At 48.0% G+C, this 22,136-nt stretch overlaps 6 protein-coding genes across 6 annotated transcripts; 2 read left to right on the forward strand and 4 right to left on the reverse strand.

Annotated features, from left to right (window-relative positions):
* Positions 1-3,208: 3,208 nt before the first annotated feature.
* F4812DRAFT_467731 (amino-acid permease inda1) lies at positions 3,209-5,464 on the forward strand (the record flags this gene model as incomplete). The annotated part of the gene is made up of 5 exons (XM_047938696.1): positions 3,209-3,753; positions 3,827-3,884; positions 3,965-4,529; positions 4,601-5,153; positions 5,210-5,464. Exons 1-5 carry the CDS (start codon positions 3,466-3,468, stop codon positions 5,462-5,464), a joined length of 1,719 nt encoding a protein of 572 aa, XP_047794095.1. The 5' UTR covers positions 3,209-3,465.
* Positions 5,465-5,497: 33 nt separating this feature from the next.
* F4812DRAFT_192443 (oryzin precursor) lies at positions 5,498-7,383 on the reverse strand. Its single transcript, XM_047930144.1, has 2 exons — positions 6,693-7,383; positions 5,498-6,630 (listed from the first exon to the last, which is right to left on the reverse strand). Exons 1-2 carry the CDS (start codon positions 7,286-7,288, stop codon positions 5,982-5,984), a joined length of 1,245 nt encoding a protein of 414 aa, XP_047794096.1. The 5' UTR covers positions 7,289-7,383; the 3' UTR covers positions 5,498-5,981.
* Positions 7,384-7,549: 166 nt separating this feature from the next.
* F4812DRAFT_192246 (TFP11-domain-containing protein) lies at positions 7,550-10,905 on the reverse strand. Its single transcript, XM_047930143.1, has one exon. The coding sequence runs from the start codon at positions 10,847-10,849 to the stop codon at positions 7,985-7,987; it is 2,865 nt and encodes a 954-aa protein (XP_047794097.1). The 5' UTR covers positions 10,850-10,905; the 3' UTR covers positions 7,550-7,984.
* Positions 10,902-12,294, reverse strand: F4812DRAFT_415457 (DNA replication complex GINS protein PSF3). The gene is made up of 2 exons (XM_047932978.1): positions 12,037-12,294; positions 10,902-11,958 (listed from the first exon to the last, which is right to left on the reverse strand). The coding sequence occupies exons 1-2, from the start codon at positions 12,076-12,078 to the stop codon at positions 11,434-11,436; spliced, it is 567 nt and encodes a 188-aa protein (XP_047794098.1). The 5' UTR covers positions 12,079-12,294; the 3' UTR covers positions 10,902-11,433.
* A 141-nt stretch (positions 12,295-12,435) lies between these two features.
* F4812DRAFT_415458 (iron/manganese superoxide dismutase domain-containing protein) lies at positions 12,436-13,854 on the forward strand. Its single transcript, XM_047932979.1, has 2 exons — positions 12,436-13,027; positions 13,092-13,854. Exons 1-2 carry the CDS (start codon positions 12,895-12,897, stop codon positions 13,658-13,660), a joined length of 702 nt encoding a protein of 233 aa, XP_047794099.1. The 5' UTR covers positions 12,436-12,894; the 3' UTR covers positions 13,661-13,854.
* Positions 13,855-13,972: 118 nt separating this feature from the next.
* Positions 13,973-21,833, reverse strand: F4812DRAFT_467739 (ketoacyl-synt-domain-containing protein; the record flags this gene model as incomplete). Its single annotated transcript, XM_047938697.1, has 3 exons — positions 13,973-14,314; positions 14,402-18,204; positions 18,283-21,833. The coding sequence occupies 3 exons, from the start codon at positions 21,831-21,833 to the stop codon at positions 14,259-14,261; spliced, it is 7,410 nt and encodes a 2,469-aa protein (XP_047794100.1). The 3' UTR covers positions 13,973-14,258.
* Positions 21,834-22,136: the final 303 nt, after the last annotated feature.

A 22,136-nucleotide genomic window follows, 5' to 3' on the forward strand; every position in this document is an offset into this window, starting at 1 on the left:
ATAGACATCTTATAATTCTCCGAGTAGGATTTGTTCGTACTGGAACAGAGGGATTATCAGGAGGAGATTGGAGTAGAGTTTGCTTGCTTAAGCAGTCCTCGAATTTAGCAGGATTTGTTATGGGTGAGACATGAGAGTGAGAGAGCAGCTGGGTCGGAAACATACACTGCAGACGTACCATGCAGCTATGTAAGAATCTGGGCGGTGATCAATAAATGGTATTATTTGGAGTTTGAAGTGGATTGGCGCATACTGGCGCGTGGCCGATCCAGTCTGAATGGCGTCGTGTGAGATTGGCGAGCAAGTATTATGACCAAAGTTATCCGTAGACGAATCGTTCTCGAACAATACTACGTTACTTATTATGTAGTACTATTTCAATACAAGTACCTAACCTAAGGTATGTAATGCCATATGTAATACTATGGTATTGCTATTGTTAGGTTGCTTGGTTCTGCTTGCGTGTTAGTATAAGGACGAGCTTACGGAGTTACCTACTTGTAATATAATATATAGGTAGGTACCTATCTAAGTATACAAATTGGTAATGCGGTCTTCCGGAGGTAAAAGCACGCTTTTGGACATGTTCTGCGTTGTATGAATTCGGCTGTGGTCCAACCAGTGTCTTATTATATACCTAAGTTAGGTACTTTTGCTTTCTTATAGCTAATATAGGCCGTTTGGTGTATACCTTAGGTAGGTAGATATTTGATTTCCATCTCGAAAGGATCTTGGGTCTAGAGAGCTGACAAGCTGATCGACCGATTCAGCGCTCTGCAGGAAGGCTGGGAGCACTGATCAGCACTCAGACTGATGCGAAATATGATTGGAGAAATTCACAGGACAGAGTTACTCCAACCATGGTTCCCGGATACGCCCATTGTCTTAAAATCGAGTCATCCGCTCTCTAATTTGCCTTGCTATGCTATTGTAACGCCCAATTGGAAGCATTAGTAGGCCTGACGAGGCGGGTTTAGAGAGGTCCTATGTAGATATTTTACAGCTTTTCCTTATTGTCGCTCCAACCGTGTCTCGCTTTACCCTCTTTTCTTTAACTGTCCGAACAAGGGTCCTTCCTCAATAATACCGTAGAGGGGTGTAAATATTAGTCTTAACGACCCAAACAGGCTGGGATAGGCTGTTTCTATATTAGCACCGTCGGAGCCTAGGCTATACCAAGAGCCTGGGCACCAGAAAAGTCACCGCATACCGCATATTACAAGGGACTTATACGATTTATTCGATACCAGGAAAAGAAGGTCAAATTTCTATCGCTAAAACTATGAAACGGCGAGGGTGGGACAGTGAATCGAGGGAGAACTCGTCTTGTGTATACTATCTACACTAGTACTACATGCGCTCCCATAAAGCCATCTTGTCCTCGAACCGAATGCCTATTATCGTCTAATTATCTTTATTGATCAGCTGGCGTTTACATATGATGATTATCACACTTATAAGCTTTAGCTTCCGATGGTCAGCGATATTTCAACCTCATTCTCGTCCCAATATCTGACGAATCGCCTCTCAAGTCCGTTCATAATAAGTAAGATATGGTGCGGCGCAGCGCGATTTGAAAAAAAAAAAAGGAATTGGTCCTTGGCCTTTCCATCTCAGCCAACCAGAGTCTTTATGATATGTTTTCTTATCTGCACGAGCTGGGAGCAGACTCTCACCAGCCTCACTAGCAAGTCGCATCTCGGTGGCACACTTCTATTACTAAAGGATTTACGAACGTTTGATAAAGTCGTATAGCTAGACAAGATTGGGCTTGACCCATCCTTTAGTACATAAACCTTAGATAAACCTGCCTGTCCGCCAAGCCAACGTGCATAGTAAATATACCGTGCTAACCGTGCACGCTGGGGTCCAGGCTTAGATCAGACTAAGGGTGATTCAGTTACGATCAAGGGCTTGGCAACCTGGAGAAAGTCCCGAGCTATCGTCAATAAGGTATAGCCGTAAGTCTAGAAGCTAAGCGTCGGTGAACATCCACAAAAGATACGGTGTTTTTTTTTTTTTTTTTTTTTTAGGTATTTATTTTCTCTGATATTGTCAGTACAGAGTCATTCGACATCACGGCCAAAATCTGAGCTGAGGTTCCGATACTTAAACGAGCACTGGCTAACGTACAACCCAAGAATCCTTTTCGGGCCGGAGGCAAGAGAAATTGTTACTTGGAACAGGGGGAGAATTTAGAAATGCCTTGGGAGCTGATAACACAAATAAGCTTCGAGTTAACCAGACAGAAAGAAAAAAAGGGTTGTTCCCCTCACAGCTTAGCTTTCGAATTATCTCCTATTGTTTTACTAGTCGTCATAGCCAAGTTAATTCAAAAGTTCCTAAATGCTGCTAGAGGACTAGGGAAATCGATCATCATGTTCAGTTCTATTCTTTCTATTCTTTCTTTTTATACATCACTACTATGTAGATATTATGTACCTACATAGGTGCGTGAGTACCTAATAATCGCAATCGTGTTTAACCCTGCTGTCTTTTAGGGTGTGTGGTCATGGCGAGTCTGGCTAGCTGCTGAATTCCGGTGACCAAGATAGTAAGATAGTTCCTAGGCATCACGCGAGTCGTCAGATTCGCTCCCACCAAATACTATTTCATGGTCTGGATTCTGATTAGGCCCAAACGGATGCCTACCTCAAGCTCGTTCGAGAGGATAGGTACCCTAGATCTTGGTTATCAAACCTAGTTCCTCTTTATACGGAATACACATCTATTCTTATACGGATTTCCATATACAAACAGGTAGCTACCTGACATCGGTGGGTACTTGTTATATCATTTTATCTATTCATCTATTCGTCTAGTTATCTATTATATCCCTAATTACTTGCCTACCTCGGTAACACTCATTTCCCCTTCTCTCATGCATTTATCTCTCGCAATGAATAAGGTTCCTTGCGCCAAGGGGGCCCCCCGTCGTCCTTCCCACCCCATTCTACATGTGCGCCAACCAACGTGTCCCATATCCACCGGTCCTATCAGGATCCTTGTCGGACTAAAATGTAGAGTAGAATATAGAACATAGAGAGTATGGATGTACTTCTATACTTTCCCCATTGTATCATCCCAACATAGTAGATTCAGGTAAGGCTTTGCCATCCAGAGAGAGGCTGTATGTGTGTGTGTGTGTGTGTATGGTATAATAAATAAATAATCCCCCCCCCGCTCCCCCAGGTCGCGCAACTCGTCGCTTTACTTACTGTGACATCGCCTCATTCCTTTCACCTCTGGAAATCAGACTCTTGTGTCTACGGGGTGGCCTTCGGCCGATTGGATAGTATATCGTCGCATTCCTAGCCGTTTGCCAATCACCAGGATTTACTACTATTCTTCTATTTCTCCTCTTCCCTCTTCTTATCCTTTTTTCATTCCTTCTCTTTTTCTTGTAACATAGCTACAACCGTCATTTCTCTGCCCGTGTCCGGTAACTAATTCATCCCGTCCGAAATGGTATCCTCCGAGCCTGCCGCCAGTAATGGCAGCAAAGATGAGAAGGATATCGGCCTTCCGAGCTACTCGAGCCCGGATGTCGATGGGGGAGAGGGTGTAGTAAGAGCTGATAAGTGGGCGACACGAAATGGTCTGAACCTCGAATCCTTCAAGAAACGTGACTATGGCGCTGGTATTGTCGAGCTCGACCGGAGCATGAAACCGAGGCATTTGCACATGATTGCTATTGGAGGTTCCATCGGTGCTGGTTTCTTCGTCGGTTCGGGTAGTGCTTTAGCTACAGGTGTAAGTTGCCAAATGCGATCGTTTCGCGATTCTTGTCTTATACGATTTTCAATCTGACCGCATTAATGAACAGGGCCCTGCTACTCTATTGATCGATTTCTTCATCATCGGTGTGATGATGTTTAATGTCGGTATGTATTATTCCACTACCCAATGATTCCCTATGTCTTCGTCTAGGCGGTTCGAAGTTTAACCACGATATTCTCCGTAGTCTACGCTCTTGGTGAACTGGCTGTCATGTTTCCTATCTCTGGTGGTTTCTATACATATGCGACTCGCTTCATTGACCCTGCCTGGGGTTTTGCCATGGGATGGAATTACGTCTTGCAATGGGCTGTCGTCGTTCCGCTAGAACTCACTGTTTGCGCCATCTCGATCGGTTATTGGAACTCGGAAATTAGTCCTGGCGTTTGGATTACCATCTTCTACGTCTTCCTCATTATCGTGAACATTTTCGGAACTATTGGTTACGCCGAGGAAGAGTTTTGGGCTTCCCTCCTAAAGCTCACTGCCACCGTCGTCTTCATGTTCATTTCGCTCGTTTGCGTCCTTGGAGGTGGCCCCGAGGGAAGCCGTTATGACAATTACTACGGCGCGCGCCTCTGGTACGAACCCGGTGCATTCCGAAACGGTTTCCGCGGTTTCTGTGCTGTATTCGTCACGGCTGCCTTCTCGTTCAGCGGAACTGAGCTGGTTGGTCTCGCTGCTGCCGAGTCTCGCAACCCCGCAAAAGCCCTTCCCGGCGCTATCAAGCAGGTCTTCTGGCGTATCACTCTGTAAGTTTCCTTGAATTATCCGTAATTGCTTCTTTCGTATATCTGTAGTATCTTCTAACACTTGATTACAGTTTCTATATCCTCGGTCTCACTTTCGTTGGTCTTCTAGTACCTAGCGACGACCCCCATCTGCTCAACGCGAGCTCCAGCGATGTTACGGCGTCGCCTTTCGTGTTGGTTGGACAATACGCGAACCTGAACGGTTTCAACCACTTCATGAATTTTATTATCTTGGTTTCAGTCGTGTCCATCAGTGTATCTGGTGTTTATGGTGGAAGCCGTACTTTGACCGCCCTTGCCCAGCAGGGCTACGCCCCTAAGATTTTCACGTACGTCGACCGTGGCGGCCGTCCTACCTTCTCTGTTGGTGCCCTCCTCGCCTTCGGTCTTCTTGCATACATCAACTTAGCCGCCGCCGGCCCCGATATCTTCACCTGGTTACAGGCTTTGTCTGGTCTTGCTGCTCTCTTCACCTGGGGCTCTATCTGTCTGGCGCATATCCGATTCCGTAAGGCTTGGGCATACCACGGACACACTTTGGATGAAATTCCATTCAAGGCGATTGGCGGTATCTGGGGATCATGGCTCGGACTTATCCTGGTTGTTCTCGTATTAATCGCTCAGGTAAGCTTATCCCTTTCTACATGGCCAGTGTGCATGCTTTACTAAACTGTTTCTAGTTCTATGTCGCTATCTGCCCTCCTAAAGGTGGCTTCAATGATGCTGCAGGATTCTTCGAGACCTATCTCGCCCTTCCCGTCGTGATTTTATTCTGGGTTATTGGTTATATATGGAAGCGTACTGGTTGGTTGCGCACACACCAGATTGACATCGATACTGGACGACGTGAGGTCGACTGGCCCGAAATCAACGCGTATCGCGAGAAGCTTGCCGCCATGCCTGCGTGGAGGCGTATACTAAACATCGTATTCTAAGTTGCGGTGATGTGTTGTATATGTGTGTATTTCTTGGGATGTAGGAGGATTGTGGTTATTAACCCGTATATAAAGATGTTGTAAAATCGAGAAACTTCGCATAGCGGATTAGATTATACCTATCGATCGATTTCATGCAGTAATAAAGATACCAAAGCGAGTCATAACTGAGACTCTCCGAGAAAGAAAACTCGAGTACCAGATTTCCCTCACCAGTTTACACAATTTGCGTACCTAAGCCAAGCCTATGGGAAAACCGTGAGATAGAATACAAGCCACTAGCTGGGTACACAACATATCAAATACTGTGAGAAGCAAGTATAATGGGCCATTTCAGGCTATCCTACATTGGCAAGACTATATTCTAATGTGTGCTATGACTACTCAAGGATGCTAGGACTGATTTCTAGATGGAACACTGGAAGTAGTTGAAGCCGAGCCATTCCTATACCACTATGAGGTTTCCATGGTCAGACCTTGCATTAAAGGCTCATCCAAAGGCCTTGATAGACTACAATCAGTATTTATTGGTTGAGCTCCGTGCTAGATCACCTGTAAAGATGGCTACGCCGTTTCCGTTATAAGCTAGGAAGTTTTTGGAGCCATGGGGATCTCTGACAGCCCCGTCCGTCGCCAGCCTCCGTAGAACGTCGAGACTGTCACGTGGGGTTTTCATCTGGTAAGGAACCAGGCTCTTCAGATATAGAATGAGGCCGGATACGTGAGGTGTGGACATGCTCGTGCCGCTGAGGGATGCCGTATCTTGGTCGGTTTGAATCCACGCAGACAGAATATGTTCGCCTGGCGCGAAGATGTCGACTAGTTCACCCCAGTCGCTGAAATGGGAACGCGTGTGGTCCCTTCCAACGGAACCAACGGTTATGGCCGCCGAGGCGGATGCTGGTGAGTAGTTTCGAGCATCCTGATTGTAATTACCAGCAGCTACCACGATCAACACGCCTCGCTTATATGCTTCCTCTACCGCTCGATTAACAGATTCTCTGAGATACCCAACCGCGCTGATATTGATGACGGACGAATTCTGGCGTTTCTTCGTGATGATGTCCTGGACGGCCCAATGGATCCCCTCGAGAAGATCCGAAGTATGGGACGCGGCGTTTGCGAAGATTTTAACCGAAATAACTTTTGCCTTTTTGGCGACACCGCTGCGAGGAAAGTCAGCACTTATAGAATCATTACCTACACGGTCGATGGAACTTGAAATTACTAAGTCTTGTCGGCGATTGTACCTGCCACGTGTGTCCCATGGCCAACTTCATCCGCGAATATCCCACCCACCACGTTGTGACCCAGAGAGGCACGATTTTCAAATTCCTCGTGCGTATTCAGCAGCCCGGTGTCGAGGACGTACGCGTACGTGCCTTCGCCGGCTCTCGAGTCGTAAATATAATCCGAGTTGTTTGGAACCCGATGAGAAAGGTCAGCCAGGCCCCAGGAGGCGTCCTGTTGTACTACATGCTTCATCAGATTTATTTCGCCGTCCGGCTCGATCATCTCAACGACATTATCGCTTCCGATCTGAGTGCGGACATCGCTGTCCATTGTGCACGAATATGCGTTCCAAGATCCAATGTTCCATCGCCTCCCAATTTCTACCGCGGGCGAGTTGTCGAGGGCATGCATATTAGTCGCTCGTCGTATATGCTCCTCTACGGCAGTCGCGCCCAATCCATCTCGAAGAGTGACAATATACCGCCCAACATTCGGCTCGGGCTCATTTTCCTCTCGTGATGCAAGTGGATGTGCTGAAACAAAGATGGATATGATGAAGCTTAGAAGTGCCAGTTTTCTAAGACCAATCATGTTAACTTGAGCAACGGAAAGAAAGTCCTAGATAATATTTGAAGCTACCTAACGTATGGCAGCGCTTGTTTGGTAGAATGCAGCATATCTAAAAATGTGCGGTTTCATCACGCGAATAAGCGATGGTATTTGATGAGTGTTAGAGTTAAGGGAGGCAGACTAGGAGGAAGGAATTAGGATGGGAGATCTAACTAAGAGGTAGCAAACCGATATGGCCTTGGCTGGAGTTTCCTAAGAAAAGCTTCAAGGAAAAAGGAAAGACTGCTAAAGTTTTGGAGACTTGTGGCTTCTAGAGACCTCACCGGCCTTGCGTATACCACATTGGTAGCAAGTGATGTTGTGGAGAGAACGATTAGCATATGGTGGATGAAAGTGTAGTGGATTTACCTTCCCTTGCCTCTAATTATGAGCAGCCCATGTTTAAGTTGAATGTGATAGAAGATATTTGAAGTGCTAATATCCATGTCCATAATCGATGGCTGGACACCTGCTAATTTATATGAAGCTGGTTCCCTGACCAAGCTCACATGTATATATATAGGAGGTACAGAGCGGATTGATCTGTACTGTATTACTAATGTAAGTATATCGGAGAGTGGGCAGAAAACTATCCTTATAACCTCCCAAATTGATTCCGTCCCCTCTCTTTATCTCTTCATTAGGATTTTCCCATTCTATATGGGCATCTAGTTATCTTTACCTCCTTCCTCCCTGTTCTATTTCCTGATATAAAGGTTCGATTAATAGGCCCCAGTCGTCCTTGATATCCCGTTTCAACTCCAGGTTGGTTTTTCGGGACTCAACGACCAATGTGTCACCGCCCTTAAAGTATGCCAAAACACCTCCCTTACCATCCATACGAGCTGTAATACGGAAGTAATGCTTGCCCTCTTCGTTGGCTTTGCGGACCGGGATGAACTGGAGGTCGTTCTCTTGACACCAGTTTTCTATCTCGTCGCGGAATGTGGGTTCTGGTTTGTCAATAGGCTCTTGTGGTACGGGTATAGATATGGGTTTCTTGTCTGCTTTGGGTTTGTGGGGCTTCGGTTGGTGAGCAGGACGACCGTCAGGCCGAGGAAGTTTACTCTTCGCATCTGCGCCGAGATCAAGTGCAGTCTCGATCATGGCGGTACCTTTCTCAAACTCGGCAGAAATACTCGGAAGAGATGATATCTCACTAGGTATCGCCTGATCCTTCCACCATTCAAACCAGGCGCCGATTTCTTCATAATTGGCGTCTGGGCTGGTGAGCCATTGGTAGAGAATATTATGCCACATAGGGAACACTTCTGAAACTATGACCTCTCCTACTAGAGACGCCGAGATGATGTCCGTCCACTTGAAGACACCGTTGAGCATTTCAAGGTATGGTTCTTGGTCGCTAGGGTCGACGCGGAAATTAATTCGTAGATATCGAGCGAGACTTGGGAGCAGGTGATGCATAACTAAAGGTCTCCATTGGTCCTGTTCCTTGGTTGGGCGGAATACGTCTTTCCATTGTTTGAGACCGGGCACTACGCCTTTAGAGAAGTCCCATGTGCCAATTAGCTGTCTGAACTTGCGTCTCACCTCTCCTACTAGCCCAGTTCCCTTGGGGTCCAGATGATGAACTGGGAGATGCTGAAGCCAAGGGAAGAGCCATATGTGCAAGTTCTCGTGCCTTTTTCTCGGCTTCCAGCTGCTGACGCCACCTTCAAGTCTCCTTACTACTTGCTCAATGAGCTGCAGGCGGACAAAGTCTGGTAAAAGCTGTTCCCATTTTTCGAAAAATTCCAGGAGTGGTACTGCATCATAAACATCCCAAGTCTGGGAAATAGCTGTTACAAGCTTGGGAAACAGGATTTGATAGATCATACTCTCCCAGGCCGTTGCCGACTTGATGTGATGACGATGTGTACCGTCAATTTCGGTATCTTGCCATTTCGTGATTGTGTTTTTGTTAGGGGTTTTGGTAAGGCCTAGAAGTCCCCGAATATCTGAGAGGTCGGAAGCAAAATTGCCTAATTTTGGGTCTTCTAATGGATGCCAGCCTTGAGTAGCATCTCTTAGAAAAGGATGAATGGCGGATACCGCAAGCGCGGCAAGTTCTTCATCGCCGTGAGTCGATGCTGCTGATTCGGCTTTCTTGAGCCCAGACATAACCAGGTCCCAATCTCTCTCCTGAGCGGCTTGGCTGACTCCGTCTAAGACAGTCGAGAAAATATCGAGTCCTGCGAAGCTACTCTCGAGCTCACCAAGCTCCTGTTGGCGCTGGGCTTCCTCCATAGTTAGCCATGCCTTCCGTTCCTCTAGGCTCTTCCATTCTTCAACAAAGGCGGCGAGATCACCCTGAGCACGCCTTGCCAATTTTTGCGCTTCCGTCTGCGCGACAAGCTCGGCACCAGCCTTCGGAGTCAATAAACCCGAGCTAGATGTCAACAGCTTTTGATCTCGCCCCGTTAGATCTAATATGGGAGTAAAGGCGTCTGGAATTTGCAGGCCTGGAGCGGCTTTTTGAATGTCGGTAACGGTAAGGTATTTCGTCTTGGGTTTCCTTGGGGTGCTCGCGCCACTACCAACTGCACTGTCTGTTCCCTTCTTCTTCCTCCTGTCACGCTTCGCCCTTCTTTCTTCATCCGAATCACTGACTTCCTCCCCTCGCATTCGGGCCTGGCGCTTTTCTTCTTTGCGTTCTTTTTCCGATTTCTCCCTTACAGCGCCCAAACCAACTCCTTGCGGGCGTAGAGTCGCTTCGATGATACCGCTTCGTCCTTGGCCCTGGGCACCTAGACCTTGTCCTTCTACGTAACCCATCTTCTCCATCATTCGAGCTGCGAATGACTTGGCCTTTTTCCCACCAAAAGCACTAGATTTAGGGGTTTGAGGTGCCGGGGAAGTGTCTCGATCGAGATTCGGTTTTAGAACAGGGTCGTTTGCGGATGAAGGGACAAACCCTTTCCCTAGAGGTGTGCTTCCATCGTACCTCGATTTGAGCTTTGGCGGCTTACTTGGCGTCTCGCCGGTGACGGGCATGGTTTGCGACGAAGTGGGAGGCTTCCAACCTATCCCATGAGAGGTGGCACCGAATCCCAAACCGACTCCCGTCATATCTTCATCTTCGTTGTCTTCGTCGCTATCTTCTTGCATCTTGGAATGGACTGGTTTAGCGCCTAAGCCAGGGTGGCTGCCGGATTGCTCTTCGTCTTCGTCGTCATCGTCATCTTCATCTTTATCTTCATCCTGACCCTTGTCATCTTCGATGGATTCATCATTTAAATTCTGGTTTAAGCTTTCCTGACCAGCGGAAACGAAGGCCACGTTCTTATGGCGCAAATCCTTTTTCGACTTCCACCTCTTCCCCGGGCCATCGTCCTCGCTGTCAGACCCGAATATGCCCAGAGCGGCGCTTTCCTTAGCGTTGCGACCGGTTCGTCTTCGTTTGCGAGGGTTTAAGTCAAAGAATTCGTCGGCTTGCGGGTTGGTAGAAGGCTGCAGGTAGTCATCTTCATCATCATCGTCAGATGAGGAAGATGAGTAGGCAGCGGCATCAGCTTTGGAGATTCGGCCAGGATCGAAGGACATACTGCTGAGCCGGTCGTGTTGTTGTTGTTGGGAAGATCGTTTGTTGCTTAAGTTATTGTTGATGAATCTATTAGGTACCTAGGTACTGCATGGGTTTATGTAAATCTGTTATCGATAAACCACTTGCACTCCGGCTCATATGTCGATGGACGCCATGTAGTCATGTACCTGGTTATGTACCTAGGTACCTAAACTCAAGATGCGCAAACCATTTGACAAATCCGTATACTATCTAGCATTTGAAACCCTTTAATTGTTCCTGTACTTCTATAAAAAAACATAGTATCAACCCTGCGATTAATTTTCAAATGTCTTCGTTATACGTGTACGCCTACCTCTATATAACGTATTATGTACGATATGTTTAATAAAACCCCAAGCCTTCCATGTTCCTAGTGTATGGTCAAGCTTGGATAGTCTTGTCCAGAACGTCCAACATGGTGATGCTGCTACATTAGTGCCTAATATAGCACACGCATCATACCGATAGTCGCACAGTAATAGAAGAGATCTCACAGTCCACTCGAGTGAACGGCATCCCACTATGGGCATCATAATATCTCTGTCAATAATGGCCTAGACCATCAATATTTTTTAATCCGTTCCATCCATTCCTTGGTTCCTTTTGTACCCTCGTGGGCTTTTCTGAACAATTTCCTCTCCCACTCCTCTAAGCCTCTCAAGAACTCTTCACCAGTGCCAACGCCCATATCCTCGGTGGCACCGGCTTTCCTCGCGTGGAGCGCGATATCTGCAGCTCTCGTAACGAAAGTTCTTCGGAGGATGGCGCATACCTCCGCCTCCTCGAAGACGTCGAGCATGCGTGTTCCGAGGCCGTAGAAATTATGGGACTGGTCGCGGAGGGGCACGGCTCGAGGATCGGCTTTCAGGGCAGACATGACCTCGTTGGATAACGAAGGGGGGAGATCGAGGGTGACAAACGAACTGGAACCCTCTTCTGAACTGCTTGACAACCTACTCGTAAGAGCAAGAGGTTCGGCAAGCCATAATGGCAGTCCGATCGAGGCACCTTTCTTTAGCGGTTGGGAAGGATTGTTGTCGAGATAACCAAGTTCGGGTACATCGAGTTCGAATTTGCAAGGAACTTTCTTCGGGGAGGGTTGTTAATTATAGAAGAAGAAAAAAAGAAAGGAGAAAAAAAAAGATATTTGGAGTTTTGGACTTACTTCGGCATCGGTAAGGATCGCATCTATGTCGTAGTAGGACATGTTGTGCGTACGATTTTAGAAATCGATGGAAGATGCTTCCTCATTCTCTGGCGACAAGTTGGTCGTGAAAGATCTCGATAAGTATCACTAATACATGGATGCGTATGTCTACCTAATCTAATGTACTTCCGGGATTGTTGGCGGGGCAAGACGCGCTTTTTACGTGCCATGCATCCCATTCCATTTACTGTGTACCTGGTCTACCGATGTACATTATAGAGGTTTAAATGTGTGCTTTTACATATCAAATACCTTAACTGTCTATACTCAGGCACTGTGCGACACTGTATGTAAGTGCCAAGCTAAAAGGCACTTAACTTTTCTGTGTAACGTAAAAAATAATTCATGACGGAATATTGACTATTTGCTTAGCTTTTCCCCTTCCCCTTCGTCCCAATTCGGAGGCCGAGAGCTCTTATGCCCCGCATTTGACAGCTCGGACATAGCTTCTACGGCTCTCTTGTAAGTCGTAACCGCGAGAGTGATTACACAGCAGCACAAGCTAGAGTGACTAACAAGCAAGGTACCTACCTACATGCAGTTTGTAGTTGACATCATTCCTGGTTGTAGTATCGCAACGTAAATGGCTAGGTTGTTTCCGAGCAGAGCCGATAGCTTATACATAATATCTTTATAGCAGTTTCTACCTAGTACCTAACCTTTATTTTTACACGATACTTTTTTTTCCCTCCCCTCTCTTGATTAATCCTGCTACTTCTTCACTTTCAACTAATTATAAGTGCAATTTTTAAAGGTTAAATACCTCAATTGAAGCTTCACACCTTAGGTATATAATACACGACTATAAAAATCAAGATGGCGACTACACTATTTCGATCTGCTCCCTCCGTACGAGCTGCTTTGCGCGCCAGCTCCGTGAAACCTGGCGTTGCCGCGCTGGCTAGCACTTCTTTTGTCAGAGGCAAGGCAACTTTGCCCGACCTCTCATGTACGTTATCAGCCAAATTGTGATTCTTCTTTATGAGCTCGATCGGCTAACAAAAACCACACAGACGATTATGGCGCACTCGAACCATACATCTCCGGAAGGATCATGGAGCTTCACCACAAGGGCCACCACCAGACCTACGTTACCGGCCTGAACAGCGCGCTGGAGACAATTGAGGAAGCCAAGGCCAAGGGCGACGAAATCCAAGCAGCTGCCGCTGCTCCTCTGCTCAACTTCCACGGAGGCGGACACAAGAACCACACTCTATTCTGGGAAAACCTAGCTCCTAACAACAAGGGAGGCGGTGGTGAGCCCGAGGGTGCTCTGAAGTCGGCCATTGAGAAAGACTTCGGCTCCTTCCAAACCCTCCAGAAGCAGATCAACACCGCCTTAGCGGGTATCCAAGGAAGCGGCTGGGCTTGGCTAGTCAAGGACAAGGCTGCTGGCACCCTACAGGTTATCACCAAGGCCAACCAGGACCCGGTCATTGGAAACCACATTCCGCTCCTAGGTATTGACGCTTGGGAACACGCTTACTACCTGCAATACCAGAACCGCAAGGCCGAATACTTCAATGCCATCTGGAACGTCATCAACTGGGGCACTGTCGCTAAGAGACTGGAGAAGGCGTAAACAGCGGCAGCTCCGCTGTAAATGACGATACAACACGACAGACTAAGCTCTTGCTATGTGTAGATATGATATGAATGGACCTACTCTGTGCTGAGGCACACTTGGGCATACTTAGGTAGTTTACGAATGAGTGACTTCAGGAAGGTATTGAGCTAGGCTATTTGTTAATAAATATATAATCGTCTCAACTGGAACAAGTCCGTATGATATTAAGTATTAAGTAGTTGCTCCCCGTCTTTCTATTAGTCTGTTTTTGCGCTGATATCTCAAAGCAACACGGCTCTGATGCTTCACTAAGCGCTACATGAATCACGGGATCAAAGACGACATGTTTTTCAGAGCAGAGAATTAGCATTACAGCGTTGCTCAGTCTATGCGAAATGCGAGCCTCAAATATTACTCAAGTAATGAAAACATCCGGCATAAACCACCACCCCCTTTTTTCCCTTTCAGTTGTTAAAGTGTGGTTCTCGTAAAAAAAAAGAAAAACTCTAACGCTCATTATGGTATCATTTCTACTGCATGTGTCTAATGTGAGACAATATGCTCACCATGCAAGTAGAAGTAGATAGCTTCTCGTCTATTCGTTCATGCCACTTTACTTTTCCGCCTTCTTGCGATCAGCCAGGATCTGCTCAGCGAGCTCCAAACACACTATTCATAGTCGTTAGTAACTTTTCTCCTTCAAGGACAAATATAGAAATATGAATGGAAAAGGTTGGTAATTGGGGGGGGGCTTACACTTCTGAATACTGGTACCACCAAGCAACTTGATCACAGACACATCCTTGCCAATGGTCTTGAAGATCCATCCGCGGATCTCGACAGCGGCAAGCGAGTCGACGCCTAGTTCGGAAATACTCTGGTCCGAATTAATGGCCTCTTCGGGTAGCTGGAGGAGCGTCTGCAACCGCTCCGTGAATGCTGGCAAGATGGCCTGAGAGAGGGCATCCGATTCTGTGAGGGTCTGGATGATGTCCTTTACGCTTTGCCGCATGCTGACCGCCGCAGCGCTCGCGTCCTCCGTTTCTTGCCGGGTGTAGTGGCCGAATCTCGGGTCCTGGTGCCAATGCAGGGGATTCGAGTCCGAGGGATCGAATCGGCGAAGACCAGTTGTCAGGTCTATGGGCGCCTTCTGCTGTCCGGGGCGGCCGGTGAGAACAGCCTCGATGAACATGTGGTGGATATCGCGCTCTGAAATCGGCGGGTATCCCTCACGTTCCAGGCCAGCGTACAACTCCTCCTTCTCTCGCTGTAGAAAACCAATACCATAGATGACGCCGATGTTTAACACCGAGCCCGCCAGTCCGAGCTGCCGTCGCATACCCGCCAATCCATTCATGTACATGTTGGCCGCGGCGTAGTTTGATTGACCCGGGTGGCCACCGATCGCAGCGAAGGACGACGTCATGATGAAGAACTCGAGGTTGGGATCGTTGAAGACGGTGTGCAGATTGTGAGAACCAACGGTCTTGGGGCGTAGGACTCGTTCCCACGTGTCAATATCCATCTGCGCGAAGACGCGGTCATCAAGAACCATAGCACCGTTGGCTACACCACCGACCGGAGGCATCGACTGGGATAGAGCGTCCTTGAATTCTCGCACGCTGGCGAGGTTGGTGACGTCGCATTTTCGCACCTCGATCTTCGCATCGTAGGCGTGCGATAGTTCTCCTATCCATTTAGGATCCGTCTTCGGGTTGCGACTCGCCAAAACAATGTTTCTTGCGCCGTATTTGAGAAGCAGATAGCATAGACTTTGACCAAAGTCTTTGGTCAGTCCGACCAACACGTACGTCCTGTCAGCGCGGAACAGTTGCTCCGTGGCGAAGTACTTTATAGTGAGTTCGGCGTTCCGGTTAGCTCGCCAGTCAAGGACGTTGAACAGAGACGAGGGTATCTCGGTACTCGATTGTAGGTCCGGGAGAGAAACAGTATTGTACTCTACAGGTCGTTGTGGGTCCGTGATATTCGATCCTAAGGCTCTCATGACCGCCACTCTCCAGCCAGTCTTCCAGAAATAGTCCTGTTTGTTGTCTGCTTGGGACGTATTGCGAAGGTCTAGCAGGGTACTACGAGGGTAGTACTTGCAGTTGGCCGGGAGCAGCTCTGAAATCTGCTGTGAAAGTTTGGTGCGCTCCTGAGATTGGAGGTCGAAGATGACAGCTCCTGATGGCGGGAATATGCCCTTGATAGTCCAAGCTGATGTGCGCGGATGTAGAAACAAGGCGCCATGCGCGTCGCCTTGCTCTGATTTCGTGGTGGTATACCAAATCACGCGGCCCGGTACAACTTCCTTCACGCACTCAAACAGTAGCAGATCAGCATCAATGAGAACTACACGTTGCTTTCCAGCTTGGGCCGCAACCATGTCGGCTATCAAGTATCTCATAGAAAGTGAGATCAGGCGCGGTCCGATATTCATATCTTTCTGAATGGGGTGGACATGCTCCTCTAGGAGTCGAAGGCACGAACTGTTGTTCTGAGATATGGCCATCATGCATGCGCCAGTACTCAAGTCTTGACCAAGACACAAGTAAGCCGGAAGCGAGTTACCAAGGTTCAGATTCAAAGCTACCACCGAGCTATAATCAACCCGGATTGAGACGTGATTAAGATGTAGGTCATGAGAGTTGTCACGTCCGAGTTTCGCCTCGTAGCGAACCACGCCGCCAGGGAGGGCACACGGAATAACTTCGATGGCCTCCTTGAGAGTATTTCCAGAGGTGGAAACAACACGTCTCAAAGAGTTGACTTTGTCGTTCGACGCCTTCAGGGGCACGACACGTGGGATGATCCGACGTCCATTTTCAACGTGGATCTCTCGCTCATCAATCCAGAGAACGTCAGTGCTATCTTTACCAGTCGTCATCAAGCGAATAAAGTTATCCGTTATCAGATCCCTGGATCCAGTAACGCGATCTAGATCAAGCATCTGCAGCGTCAAGCTCGGAATCTCAGCCGAGACCGTACGCGTGAACCCAAAGGTGGCAGCATGATCTGGATTTCCGAAGCGAGCGTTACAAGTGATCCACATAACCTTCATGTTCGGTCTGAGAAGTTCTCGCAGCTGATCTAAAGCCCGCTTCGTCATGTTCGACATCAGGGGCTTGTCAAGATCTGTGAGGATGATAGCAGCGGTGCAGCTACTTATGGCATCCGAATCGACGCTGTCAAATGCATCTCGGAAGGTGACTTTGTTGCATAAAAAGAGGAGGTTTTGGCGCACTATCTTAGCAATCGCGGTACTAGACGAATCCTTACCACCAATGATGAGCAGGTGGTCTGTGATAATTCTGTGTTTAGCTGCAGTTGATTGGCCCATGAAGTCGACCTCTGGAGAGCTCAATTGCCGGACCATTATCGAGTATCCAGCATAGTAAGACTGGTTGCAGTTCTTAGCAATCTGGGCGAAGCCATAAGCGTCAAGGGCGTCTGGCCACTGGGGTGGTGTTGGCGCCTCAGCTCTATCATCACTTCGTTTCAAAGCTTGAAGTGGCTGAATTTGTATCTGTCGTTTAGGGAACTGCACCAGGAGTAAGAAGCCTCCGGGTCTCATGATAGCACTGATATTCTTTAATGTTCCTGGCGCGTGTGCGTCGTCTAGTTCCGACGCCGACAGCAAGACAAGATCATAAACATTATCTTGTCCTAGCTGAGGCTTGAGGTCCGCCGAAAGGTCTAGTGTCGACCGGACAACTTTGCCAGAAGATCCTTCAAGGTTGACATGCTGCCCTAGACTCTCGGCTGTTCTGGCACCAATGGTAAAGGAAGAGTACGACGAATCGAGAGCCGACAAGACTTCAACAAGAAGTTCACTCTCAGGTCCAACCAGGCTGAGAATGTTCATATTTGGATATCGATGTGCAATCTGCTTCGCAATCCGTCCAACATGTTGGTGAGAGTAAGTCATATAGTTCGTTTCGCTGACAAGTGCTTGGAGAATATCCAACACGGAGTCTGGCTGATGACTTTCAAGCGTGCGAATCAAGTTCAACCGATCATAGTAGTTTGAACGTTCCACAAATTGATCAATACTCGCTTTGGTGTCAGAGGACCAGGAATCGGGGCCTACTGTTCCCAATATTATTGGGAATAGTTGCGCCAACTTCTCATAGTAGAGAGAAAGGTCCGACGACTGCGCACGCGCATCGTGACTGTTTCTGACGAAGTACGTAGCCACACGCGCGCAACTTTCGACAAGCACCGGGTCATGCGGATCGTATGCAATGGCGGGTAGTTTCTCTACGCGAACAATCTCATCGCTAGGGTCCAAGTCGGTGACAGTGTGCAGATACAGCTCATAATCGTCCTTGGGCAGAGTGTGAGCCAGAGCAGCAACCCTCAGACCTTCGACTTGGATTTCCATATCTCCATTTTCATTGAAAATGCTTATATCGACGTCGAATGTAGCTTTAGAATTGGTCACGGAGGGTTGGATGTCGACCATGTGAGTGTCTACAACTAAATTGTCGCTTTTATCCGTCGTCAAGTTAAAGCGCACTCGTTCGATATGTACGGGCAGGAAAGACGTCCAAAGAGACCTGTTATTAGGAGTTAGCGAATTTGAAACGTTGCAAAGATACCAGGTATGCTATGTAGACAGTATATGAGAGACTTACCTATCACCGGGGAAAGCGTATGTCAAAAACGCTGACTGAAAACAGCTGTCGAGTGTAGCAGGGCTAATCGGCAACGTTGTCGTGTCTTCCGGATGGTGACGCTTCAAGGTCGCAGAGCAGTAGTTATAACGACGTTGGATAGAAGTGAGCGCCCTAAATGGTCCTGTGTACACCAATCCCGTGTGCTCCATCATTTTGTAAAAGGATTCGGTAGTCGCACTAAACGCTTCCGATTCAGAGGCACACCGGGACGGTAGGGCAGCCGTACTAGCCTCGCCTAGGTAGATCTTGAGATTTCCCACCATGTTCAATCGCATACTTGTCGTTCCGTCAGCAGGACACGATGTCAGAGTGAAATTTGCCCTGACTGTCGAGTCCGTGTTTTCGTCCTTGCCTTGCGGGAGGATATTAAGAGTGAACATTACTTCGACACCTGCAGACTCTCGTTCTATGTCTATGCCGCTAAAAATCTGTAAATCTTGTAGTTCGACTACCGAGGCCGGCCTGTCTCTGATGATACTTTGCGCTGCATCCAGTGCCATAATGCAATACGCCGAAGCGGGTAGAAGAGCATGGCCTTGGAAGCTGTGGTGCTCAACCCAGGGCAACTTCTCCGCCCTCAGCATGTTTCGCCATCTTAGCTCGTGCTCATTGTCATCTCTGGTCCGAACACCAAGCAGTTCGTGAGGTGCTCCAGACTTATAATGGAATTGACGCGAGATTCTGGACTCTCGATGATATATCTGAGAATGGTCCCATGGATATGTGGGCAGATCGATAAGGGGGGTGTCGAGGACGTCAGTGCTAAGCGAAAAGTTGATATATGCACCTAGATCAGCTCCTCGTGTACCATAGTGAGACCACAGGGCGCCGATTAAGTCAGAGAAAGCTAGCTTGTCATTTTTAGATCGATCTAGCGGACTGAAGTAAAGAATATTGGAGCCCAAAGGCGTCGCCGTCTGCATGAAAGGGCCTTTGAGGGCTGGATGGGGCCCAATTTCCAGGGCACAGTCAAATGGGCCTTGTTGAGAAATCGCGTTCAGAGTAGCGTTGTGGAATCGCACCATTTTAACCATATTGTCTTTCCAGTAGTCTATGTCGAGCTTTTCTCCATTCATATTTCGACCGTGGACGCTGGAAATCCAGACAACTCCGTTGCCTTGTTTATCCTGGTCAATGTCGCTATCTTGTAGAGCCTCGATGTATTTGGCACCCGGTTTCGTCATATGGAACGAATGGTAAGCCGAGTCGACGCGAAGTGGCCTCGAAAATTTGTGGTCTTTAGTAAGTTGATCGTGAGCCAACTTAATGGCCTCAACATCGCCAGAAAGCGTAACACTAGAGGATGCGTTGTTTGCTGCAACCTGAAGTCTACCCTTAAACAAAGGCGTTTCGCAGAACTCCAAAGCTTCGGCTTCAGACATGCCTGCAGCAAGCATACCACCTTTCTGTCCATCCGCATTGCCGGCAAGATGTGCAACATAACCGCGATAGTATGAGATCAATATCGCATCGTGTGAAGAAAGTCTTCCTGCTACATACGCCGCTGCGATCTCTCCGGAAGAATGTCCGATTACTGTATGAAAGGTAATGCCCAGGCTTCTCAAGAGCTTCACCAGTCCTATTTGCAACGCCGTACAAAGAGGCTGAGATACAGCGGCGGTATCGACGAGAGATTTATTCCCCTCCGCAAGAATTTGTTCTTCTAACGTCCAAGTTGGAGGGTGGCGACAGGAGCGTAATATCACGTCGAGATCACGGATGGCATTACGATATATCTCATTGGTACGAAATAGTGACCTGGACATCAAAGTCCACTGTGCACCTTGACCAGTGAACACTCCGATAATCTTTAGGTGTCCAGTCGCCGTAGAGCTTCGAGTCCCTGTGATATTGGATGTTGGCTTGAGAAGATCATTGAGAGCTTGAAGTGCCTGTGATGTTGAACTTGTTGACACAGGTAATCGGTAGGGCAATGCCGTTCGGCGGGAATACAGGCTCCATGCCAGTTGAGCATGATCGACATCTGGGTGCTGTAGAATATAGTCTCGGTAGGACTCGACGACCGCGCGTAGTGACTTCTGCGAGCCAGCCGATAGGAGAAGAGGTAAGGGGAGATGGGCACCCCCGGACTTTTTTACTACCTGTATACCACTAGAAAGCTTGATTCCAGTGTTATTCCTGAAAAGGCGATCGTGAATTAGCGGTTCATACGATTCGACGATTACATGGGCATTGGCACCACCGAATCCAAATGAATTGACACTCGCTCTTTTCGGCTGACCGCTGAGTGGACGAGGCCAGGGGATCAAAGATGTCGGCACTTCAAGGCGCTTGCAAAATCTTTCAACGTCAGGGTTTATTTTGTCAAGGTGTAGGTTCGGGGGGACAGCGCCATTCTTCATGGCTTCGATGACTTTGAGCAGTCCAGCCAACCCAGCTGCACCTTCGGTATGCCCAAGGACAGTCTTGACAGACCCAACTAGCAAGCTCTTCGCGTTAGGACCAGAACCAAGACTTGTGCTATCGTCGAAGAAGGCGTTGTAAATGGCTTCAGCCTCCCTGGGATCACCGGCAGGCGTACCGGTACCGTGAGCTTCGAAGTACTGACACCGATCCTCAGGCTTCATCAAATCCAGGCCAGTCTTGAGATATGTGTCCTTGATCAGCGCAGTTTGGGCCTGGGGATTTGGCAAAGTGATTCCCTTTGTCCGTCCGTCAGAGTTGACTCCAGTGTCGCGGATAACGGCAGTGATCTCGTCGCCCTCTGCCAAGGCTCGAGAAAGGGGCTTAAGTAGAAATGCCGCAATGCCCTCTCCACGTGCATAGCCATCAGCGGCTGCATCCCACATTCGGCTTCTACCAGTAGGACTAAGCATGTGTAGACTGGACTCTACAAGGAATTGTTCCGGAGTCATCATTATGTTTGTGCCTGTTACACAGGCCATAATGCTTTCCCCTGAGCGTAAGCTCAAGACAGCTTGGTGTAGAGCCACCAGACTCGAGCTGCAAGCGGTGTCTATAGTCATAGAGGGACCCTGGAAGTTGTAGAAGTATGAAATTCTGTTCGAAATGATGGATCGAGCATTACCAGTGGCGTAATACTGGCTTGTGGATAGCTCATCCCGCTGGGATAGGGTATCATAGTCGGCAGTCATCACACCTGAGAAAACGGCGACATTCTTCCCGGAATATGTGTTTAGACTGTATCCAGCTGATTCCAAAGCTTCATAGACAACTTCGAGGATTAGACGCTGTTGGGGGTCGATGGCTTCAGCTTCCTTCGGGGTGATATTGAACATATTAGCATCGAAGACGCGGTGATCTTGATCTAGCCAATATGCCTTGATGGAATTGGTTGTACCGTGGTACTCTCCGTCAGGATGGTAAAAAGCTTCAGCACTGAATCTCTCGGGAGGGACTTCTCGAGAGAGATCCGGTGCATCGCAGAGCACATCCCATAGCTTGGCTGGCGACGTAGCGCCGCCGGCGAAGCGACAGCTTACACCAACGACTGCAATGGGTTCTGTTACAGGTTTTTTGTACGCCATTGCAAACTGGTCTCAACACAAAAGTATGTAATGTATCAAATCCAGTGCAAGGGTATGAGGGTAAAGGGTAAAGTAGAAAATAGACAGGTTAATAATAACGTCAAATGTCCACAAAACAATAGTTTAGGGAGAAGAGAGAACAATGCTATCCTTTGTGTAGAAGTAGACACAAATTTGCATTATTTTTGTCTTTGATTGTAGGGTAGAAATTTCAGTGGTAAAAATTTTAAGAGGAAGTTACGTGGGTCTGGTTGTTATGCGGAAAGAGGTTATGGAGGAGCGTTGCTATGGCGAGTGCTGATA

Source organism: Daldinia caldariorum (assembly GCF_022478825.1).
Source record: "Daldinia caldariorum strain CBS 122874 unplaced genomic scaffold F4812scaffold_2, whole genome shotgun sequence".
In the NCBI taxonomy this organism is placed as follows: domain Eukaryota; kingdom Fungi; phylum Ascomycota; class Sordariomycetes; order Xylariales; family Hypoxylaceae; genus Daldinia; species Daldinia caldariorum.

Bases quoted from the DNA above. Each gene is read 5' to 3' on its own strand.
- F4812DRAFT_192443 (XM_047930144.1), bottom strand. From the start codon at position 7,288: ATGATTGGTCTTAGAAAACTGGCACTTCTAAGCTTCATCATATCCATC. The intron at 6,631-6,692 runs GTAATTTCAAGT...CTTTCCTCGCAG, and splicing joins ACAATCGCCGACAAGACTTA to CGGTGTCGCCAAAAAGGCAA.
- F4812DRAFT_415457 (XM_047932978.1), bottom strand. From the start codon at position 12,078: ATGTCCTACTACGACATAGATGCGATCCTTACCGATGCCGAA. The intron at 11,959-12,036 runs GTAAGTCCAAAA...CCCTCCCCGAAG, and splicing joins CGATCCTTACCGATGCCGAA to AAAGTTCCTTGCAAATTCGA.
- F4812DRAFT_415458 (XM_047932979.1), top strand. From the start codon at position 12,895: ATGGCGACTACACTATTTCGATCTGCTCCCTCCGTACGAGCTGCTTTG. The intron at 13,028-13,091 runs GTACGTTATCAG...AAAACCACACAG, and splicing joins AACTTTGCCCGACCTCTCAT to ACGATTATGGCGCACTCGAA.
- F4812DRAFT_192246 (XM_047930143.1), bottom strand. From the start codon at position 10,849: ATGTCCTTCGATCCTGGCCGAATCTCCAAAGCTGATGCCGCTGCCTAC.